The sequence below is a fragment of the Manihot esculenta genome, chromosome 7, assembly GCF_001659605.2.
Source record: "Manihot esculenta cultivar AM560-2 chromosome 7, M.esculenta_v8, whole genome shotgun sequence".
Taxonomy (NCBI): Eukaryota; Viridiplantae; Streptophyta; class Magnoliopsida; order Malpighiales; family Euphorbiaceae; genus Manihot; species Manihot esculenta.
The window spans coordinates 5,767,885-5,776,554 of NC_035167.2; the positions used below are offsets into that span (position 1 = coordinate 5,767,885).

The 8,670-nt window shown below is 32.1% G+C and overlaps 1 protein-coding gene across 2 annotated transcripts; it reads left to right on the forward strand.

Moving 5' to 3' along the window:
• The first annotated feature begins 409 nt into the window (after window positions 1-409).
• Window positions 410-8,324, forward strand: LOC110619605 (proline iminopeptidase). 2 transcript variants are annotated; one of them, XM_021763114.2, is made up of 11 exons: window positions 410-564; window positions 819-1,021; window positions 1,840-1,938; window positions 2,025-2,135; window positions 2,219-2,281; window positions 2,405-2,498; window positions 2,987-3,084; window positions 3,263-3,364; window positions 6,254-6,367; window positions 6,814-6,888; window positions 7,921-8,324. In XM_021763114.2, exons 2-11 carry the CDS (start codon window positions 887-889, stop codon window positions 8,020-8,022), a joined length of 993 nt encoding a protein of 330 aa, XP_021618806.1. In that variant the 5' UTR covers window positions 410-564; window positions 819-886; the 3' UTR covers window positions 8,023-8,324. The 2 variants fall into 2 exon arrangements, with proteins under 2 accessions (XP_021618806.1, XP_021618805.1); XM_021763113.2 differs by having other exon boundaries at window positions 555-727.
• The last annotated feature ends 346 nt before the right edge of the window (window positions 8,325-8,670 follow it).

An 8,670-nucleotide genomic window follows, 5' to 3' on the forward strand; every position in this document is an offset into this window, starting at 1 on the left:
TGTGCTTGATATGCTATTTGTCTGTGAGAATGAATCCATTGAACAAATGTTGTTTTTCTGCTTAAATGCTAGAGCAACTTTGCTCAATTCCGCTTTGGGTTTAGTTTTCAAAGATATGGCTTTCCATCTTTGGGAGATCGGTGGGAACACATTCTGAGGAGATTGATCCAGGTTGACAGAAATCCGTTAAGGCTAGCTTGTTGGTCTTATTTGTTGGCAGATTTAGAAAGCCAGAAATAGTGTTGTGTTTGACAATCTCTTCTAACCCTTTAATTACTAGGAGTAATGATGCTACTGCTTTAAGCTCTTAATAAATAAATTTTCTTTACTATGGACCAATAGTAATTTTTCTATAATAATATATGTTGGAATATTTTAATGATTTTATTTTTCTAAATTAAGATTTATTGAGAATTTTTGGAAATCACCCTATGCAAAATTGCAAATTGGAAAAAAAACTGTATCTGGATTATTGTTCCGCATATCAAAGCCATCGCGCAAGCCAAATGCAAAGAACAAGGGAATAAGACAGAAGGCATTTGTTCATTGGGAATCAGATAATAGGTAAGCTATCTCTTCAATTATTCACTAAGATGCCTCTGCTCACTAATGGCTTTATTAGGTTTTAATTTTTCCCCATCATCTCTCACTCCTTCCCTCATTTCCTCTCTTCCCACTCTCCCTCTCCTTCCTTCTCGTCTTCCGTTCTCCGCTCATCCTTTCACCAGTTAAGTTTTTCCTCCTCTCTGCATGTATTCCTTTGGAAAATCTGATTTGATCGAGTGTAATTCACGTTGTTTTTTGTTTGTTTGTTGCAGGAAGGAGGAGCTCAGTGTTAAGTGTGAGAAATCTTGGTTATAAGAGTGAATTGCGAGTTGGTGAGTTGATGGAACCAGGCAAGGAGACATTTGAGCTCAATCGGATCCTTCATGCACCGATTGAGCCGTATAATACTGGTTTTTTGAAGGTTTCTGATCTTCACACTGTCTACTATGAGCAATCTGGAAATCCTAGTGGCCATGTGAGTGATGATGCTCCATTTTTGCAATTTTTTGTTCTTTTTTATTTTTGCATTTGGTTTAATATGCGTTTTGATCGTGGATGATAAACTTTTTCGAATTAAGAGTAGATCATTGTAATGGTTACTTTTCTTAGATATAATTTTTTGTTCAGACCATGAGTTTGAATAGCTCACTGCTTAGGCTTTGTTTATTCCATCTATTTCCTATTTATATACTGAATTCTTTGTTGCATGATATGTTGTTCAAGTTATTCTTTTACATGTTATTAAAAGTAATGCTTGCTATTTGAAAGCAATAGAGTGAATCTATTTTTCTTTTAGATGTTATTGAGGAAAGGGCATTTATAAAATCTTACATTGATGGAGTCTGTTATTCACATTGGAGGGTAATAAGAATTTTCTCTGTTGGAAAATGTCTGCTGATATGCTGGTTAATTTTGCAGATGGTGATGCTGAAGATTTAGTAACCATGGATTGTAAGGTTGATTGAACTGTGACATTGTACAGTGCTAATGCTTTTTAATATGTTTAGAAGTTTAGGAACCTGTTAGAATATTTCTTCGAGTGTGAGTATGTGCCTGGCTCTTAGCACCCATAGAAGGATTCCAGCTTAAAAAATTAATTTTAGATACAATGGTCTTAATTGACAAAAAACCATTGGGCAGTGTGCTAGTATTTCCAGTGAAATGTCTATTTTACAGATCCATGCATTTTCTTTCTGCTCTTTGAAATTTCTACATTCTTTCTTGTTAAAGACCAATAGATATTTGACTATGATTTTTCATACGGTTTATCATGTTATGAAACCCTTGTTGCAGCCAGTTGTCTTTCTTCATGGGGGCCCAGGTGGAGGAACCACACCAAGTAATCGTAGATTTTTTGATCCAGATTTTTACCGAATCATTCTATTTGACCAGGTCAATATTCTTGCTAGTCACCATCAAGCTGAAGTATATGCTGCATCTTATCTCTAAATCATGCAAGTGTATGCTTATTTTCACAGAGAGGTGCAGGAAAGAGTACACCTCATGCTTGCCTAGTAGAAAATACCACATGGGACCTTATTGCTGACATTGAAAAACTAAGAGAACACTTGGAAATTCCAGAATGGCAGGTGAATTTTTGTTTTCTGATTATTGGAAAGGAAATTTGATATTAACTTCTTGTGGTGGATGTTAATCCTCTTCTACCGTACAGGTATTTGGTGGGTCATGGGGAAGTACACTGGCCCTTGCATACAGTGAAGCTCACCCTGACAAGGTGCATAACTGCTCTAGTATAATATATTTCCCAGATAATAAAAACCAGGACTTGAAGTATAATGATGAATTCATGTGATGTAAAATTGATTAATTTCTCCTGGTATTTTTATATTGTTGCAAGGTTACTGGCATGGTCCTCAGAGGGATATTTCTTCTGCGAAAGAAAGAGATTGATTGGTTTTATGAGGGTGGTGCTGCTGCTATTTACCCAGATGGTATACTAAATCTAGATGTTACAATGATGATATATTAGCCATCCAGAATTTAATTCCTAAAATTTGCATTGTAGTTTGTGTGGAAACTGATATGAACTTAAGTGGTGGTTGCTTCTCTGTGCACTGGAATTACATATATCACTAGCAAATTCTGCTCAATCTCATTCACTAACTTTTTATAGATCTGAAAAAATTATTATAATTTCTTTCTGATGATATAATTTTATAGAACGTGCAAAATAAGAATGTGGCTGCTTATCCATGCCAAAGTGTTGTTATGACACGTGATTTGAAATATGATATTTGAAGGCTGTAAAACTATTGTGTGGCCCTTGTTTTGGAGATCATAATCAGTGAAGCTAGCTTCCTTTCCAATGTGAAATAACCAAACCTTAAAACATTGGAGAGGAAATGTTATTCTATTCTGTTGATTCTGATTAAATGTGGAGTATTCTTAAGTTGCTTTTGTCTATGTTCTCATTGTCCAGCTTGGGAGCCTTTTAGAGATCTTATCCCGGAAAATGAAAGGGGATGCTTTGTTGATGCTTACAGCAAGAGATTGAACTCTGAAGACATGGAAACACAAGTAAGAGTGTAGGGCTTGTCATCTTCTTCCAAAAATTGTCTTCTTTTGCAAATTCATATTACTAATTCTCAGCACATGTGAGTGTGAAATTTGATGTGAATCAATGCATGTCTGTAAATTACATTTAAACCAGGTCCCTACCGTAAAAATAATGGACACATTACCCTCATAATTTTAGTATGCAGCTGCAAGAGCATGGACCAAATGGGAAATGATGACTGCTCATCTTCTTCCAAATGAAGAGAACATCAAGAGAGGGGATGATGATGATTTTTCTTTGGTAAGCAACTTCAAGGTCTAAAAGTATTAAGGTTTACACTTTTTTCTCTTTCTGATATAGATTATAGGAAGTAAATATATTAATATAGGAAATAAATATTGATAGATGGATTAGTTGCTTAATCTTAGGGATTGTATAATCATAGGGATTATATAATCATAGACTTGATTTTTCTTGCTGTTTAGATACCGTTTTTTATATATAAATAGATTGTAATCTTTATTATAAATACAACAATAAAATATTATATTTCTACATGGTATCAGAGCCAGATTCGTAGAGATTTATTTTTCTCTCTCGTCAAGTCTTAAATTTTTGGAGACTCAGGACTCCTGTTCTTTTGTATTATCCATCTAGGATAATATTTGTCTCTCACCATTCACCTAAAGAGGATGCCAAAGTCGCCTTGCAGCTCCCTTGTCAGATTTGCGATTCGTTTGCCGTTTGGGTGTTGGGTGGAAGCTTTTTTTTGATACTATTCATTTGGGTTACCCTTAAAGAGTAACTTTTGGAGACTTAGGGCTCTGTTCATTTGGTTACCCAAGGTAACATTTGGAGACTTAGGGCTCTGTTCTCATTTGGGTTACTCATAAAGGGTAACATTTGGATATTTAGGGTTCTGTTCATTTGGGTTACTCATAAAGTGTAACATTTGGAGACCTAGGGCTCTATTAATTTGGGTTACTCATAAAGGGTAACATTTGGAAACTTAGGATTCTGTTCATTTGGTTATTCATAAAGGGTAATATTTGGAGACTTAGGGGTGCCCTTCATCGGGTACTGTTCACGAGTACTGTTCATCAGGTACTGTTCACGAGTCACAATTACGGTTCACGGATTCGAAATTCTATTCACAGTAAGGTGATTAGTCTTATTAATCATTCTGAATTTGTTAAAGAATTAATGAAGTATTTGTAATTTCTATATTCCGGTAAATAGAATATTTCTCGTATTTATGATGTGTGTAAAGCGTTTTACCAAGCTAAGAAAATGTGGTCTCCCGTTCTAGTGCTGAACCTGAATGTCGAGTCATGGCAAAAATCGTTTGTGAAGTTTTGTGGGTACGTCAATTATTGGAAGAAGTTGGGTTTACAAATTCGGTGTTTGCCAAGTTGTATGGGACGAGTTGATTATATATGTAACAAGTTGGACATGATTAACATTTATGCTCCAACTTGAGGGGGAGTGTTATAGATTATAGGAAGTAAATATATTAATATAGAAAGTAAATATTGATAGATGGGTTAGTTGCTTAATCTTAGGGATTGTATAATCATAGACTTGATTTTTCTTCCTGTTTAGATACCGTCTTTTATATATAAATAGATTGTAATCTTTATTATGAAATACAACAATAAAATATTATATTTCTACACTTTTTAAAAAAAAAAAAATTGGAAAGAAGATAAGTTTCAATATATTTTTCATAAATTTTATGAGCAATGTACTTAACATCTATATAAGTGCATATTAGGTATGTCTAGATAGGATACCTGTTACCAAGTCCGGATGTTATGCTATACATATACATGGTCTCTAAAATAAGTAATGAGGGGTTGCCACATATTTATTTCCTTGGCCATAAGAATTCTTGAGCCAATAAAAATTTGTTAATAATAATTAGTATGATATATTTTATAAAGTCTATTAATCTTATTATCACCCCTAATTAATATGTAAAATTTAAGTTTCCTGCTACTTAACATAAAAATTTAAATAAAACTAATCTTTTAGTAATTCCTTTTACTATCATACATCTATATAAAATTGCAAAAAATTCTTAACTTTGAAATTAAGATGTATGAACAATTGAAAATACAAGCAAATAACAAATGATTGTCCATAATTTTAATGCATATTATTTCTATATTTTTATCATTAATTGATAACAACTAATATGTTCATTTTAAATAAAATTTGTTGATCACATCATTATCTTTAATCACTAATAGTGTGAATATTCGGTTTCCTAATGCTTCATGTAGCAGTATATAAATGTATATTTATTTATATATAGATATTATGAAATTGAGTTATGAAACAAGGTCACACCATAAAATTGAGCTATGAACATATGGTGCAGTTATGGATAAATAGGAAGATAAATAACCCTACAGCCTAATTAAAAGTAAAATGGAAAATAATTAATGGACATGGAAGTAGCTTATAGAATCCACATTCACAAGTATGTATCTTGAATTCCAAGCAAAATAACTATTAAAAAATAAATTTGTTGAAATTACAACAACTGAAATGAGAAAAGCTCACATATAAGTCTAAAAACAGATCATCCTCATCATATCTTGAAAGTTATACTAAAAATAAAATATTCAAATATGATGAAACAAGAGTTTCCACAAATATTTTCAAGGTACACTTTAAAATTTAACATATTTTCCTATATTTTTAAATATTTTTCCAACTTTCTTTACATTTTATTCTCATTTTTATTTATTAGTGATGAATACTACATAATATAACTATAATTGTATGGAATTACATGATTGCCAAATGTTTAAGTGAGGAATATATATATATATATATATATATATATTCACATCTGTATTTATAAATTACAACTGTAAATGAAAATTTTAAACTTGGAACCAACAAGGGTAAATCATTAAGAAATGCATTGTAAAAATAAAAAATGACATCTCACAGTGAATTTTGTACGATAATAATTTAAAGATCTAAAAAAAATCTACACAGTGCGTAGAAAATGTCTAGTTTGAGTTGGAAATCTGTCATCAATAATCTTTTTGCCACAAACAATTTAAGGTCGGGAGATTGAACTAGTTAATTTTGAACTTGACATGTTTATGTTGCCACAAACAATATTGGATGATTCAAATCTTAAATTGACATGTTCTGTGTTTTCCCTTGCAGGCATTTGCAAGGATTGAAAACCATTACTTTGTGAACAAGGGCTTTTTTCCTTCAGATTCCTTCCTGCTAGACAATGTTGATAAAATAAGGCATATAAAGACTACAATTGTACAGGTGCTGGTTGTCTTCCTTGCAATTTAAATTCTTTTAGTTTGGAAAAAAGTGCTCTTGTTGGACAGATGCATTTAGTGATTAAACAGTTAGGTCCTCAGGAAGGGTTCAAAATGATCCGTGTGCCTTTTTGTATTTATACTTTCTATTTCATCTGATTCGGTTAGCATGACTTTTTTCTTTGGCTATTTGGGGGCACTGTGAAATTGACGGAGATTGCTGCTTGATAAACACCAGTTTTTTGACCCTATAATATGATCAGTTTTTGAAATTTGGCCATTTTGTCAAAGTTTTGTTTTATTTATATATTTATTTTTTTCTCCTTCAATGTGTAATAGTACTGTTAAAGCTGTTGATACTGCAGTTGGCAGTATTCTCTAGCAGCATGAGGATGTGGCAGGTGAAGTTTGCCTCATCCAAATGAATCTATATCTTGAATTCTTTTGCAGGGAAGATATGATGTTTGTTGTCCTATGATGTCTGCATGGGATCTTCATAAGGCATGGCCAGAGGCAGATTTTAAGGTATGAGAATTGCTGGAATCTGTCATACTTCAATCAAACAAAATGATATAAGTGTGAGAGAGAGAGGGAGATAGTTAGAGATGATGCTTAACTGGTGTCTGGTTAGCACCTATGTTCTTTATATACTTTTGTTTTCCAAGGAAGTGTATGCTTACATATACTCCTATTCTGTTGCATATTTCAACAATAATGCGACTATTTTGGACAGTTCTATGTAAGGGCGTAAGAGACTCGATAATTCATTAGTTTTTTGTTATCTTGTAGGATGTCTTCGTGTTTAAGTTCTTTATCCATGTTGTAGTCTGGATTTGCCCCTGCAAAATATTCATAATTTCTTGTAGCTGATCTAACTGCGATACTAATTTTTGTTATGGGCTTGTCAATGCTATTCATCGGATAATTGTAATCATAGGCTTGTCATTCATTTGCTGTTTCTGTTGATGGTATTCATAGCTTGGGACTCTGGTGTATGTAACTATAGGGAAGCATAAAGGGTTATGATGTGTTGGATTGAAGTCTGATCAAGGAATCAACATCATCCCTTATTAATAAGTGAAAGTGAAACTCATTAGTTGGTCTCTTAATTTTGAAAAATATATTAAGGCGTTCCTCCTAAGGTATTAAAAATTCTATTAATTATTCTTTTTGTTAGTTTTAACCGTTAAATGTTTTACTATTTAATCTATATATTATGAAAAAACTCATCAATTGGTCACTCATTTTTATAAAAATGTTCACTGATTAGTCTTTTTGTATTGAGATATTTTAGACCTTTCTATGACATTTAAAGACTGACGGATGGATTAATTAGTGAGTTTTTCTATACTACGGGAATTAAATAGTAATAGTAATTTTCCTCAAGTAAAACATATGATCTTGGTTCTAAGATGATGTGTTTTAGTGCTGCACTTTTCTCTGCAGGAGCAATTTCTCTGGCTTACAATAGATATGACTACATGGGATTTTTATTTTGATTATTTTTTGGGGGCTCATAATTGGATAAAATTACTGAGTGAGATCCCTATTGAACAGGTTGTTCAAGATGCAGGACATTCTGCTAATGAACCAGGAATAGCTGCAGGACTTGTAGCTGCAAATGAGAAGCTCAAAAACATTATAAAGAAGGGATCCTGAAAGAAGATGTGCATCAAGCTACCCCTAAGATCAACATTCTTGGGAACATGAATTGCTATCAACAGAGAAGGTAAACAGATTAGATGTTGAAAAGAATTGAGGAACTCTGTTATTCATGTGCTCTCTGCAGCCGTTTTCTTCAATGGAAGGATGGATTTTCCTAGTATGTCGAACCTTAGTTTTGTGTTTTGGATTTATGGTTTTACATTTGGATCAGTTTGTGAATTTGAATTTTAATCAAATTCAATATAAATATAAACACTTAAATAAAGGATTTGAAATTGAAATTCACATTTATTTTACGGGTGTTGGATTCAGCTGATAACTATACACAATCAAACAAATGAAACTTTTTAAGTTTTTGGTAAATTTAGTTTATATGAGACTGATAGTATGTCTATTTGCTGCGTTTCCTTTCAGCTCTACAATTGGAACCGCTTCTCATGCTAGCTGATTTAATTTAATTTTTTTTATTTAAAATATATTACCTTTTTTAAATTTTATTAATTATAAAAATTTTCTTTTAAATTAAACTTTTAATTCAAAAGGTTATTTAAAATTACAAAACATACTAAATAAATATAAAAAATATTATAAATAAATAATTAAATTAATCATAATATTTATCTAATAGGATAAACAATATTT

Bases quoted from the DNA above. Each gene is read 5' to 3' on its own strand.
- LOC110619605 (XM_021763113.2), top strand. From the start codon at position 610: ATGGCTTTATTAGGTTTTAATTTTTCCCCATCATCTCTCACTCCTTCC. The intron at 728-818 runs GTTAAGTTTTTC...TGTTTGTTGCAG, and splicing joins CTCCGCTCATCCTTTCACCA to GAAGGAGGAGCTCAGTGTTA. The intron at 6,368-6,813 runs GTGCTGGTTGTC...ATTCTTTTGCAG, and splicing joins TAAAGACTACAATTGTACAG to GGAAGATATGATGTTTGTTG.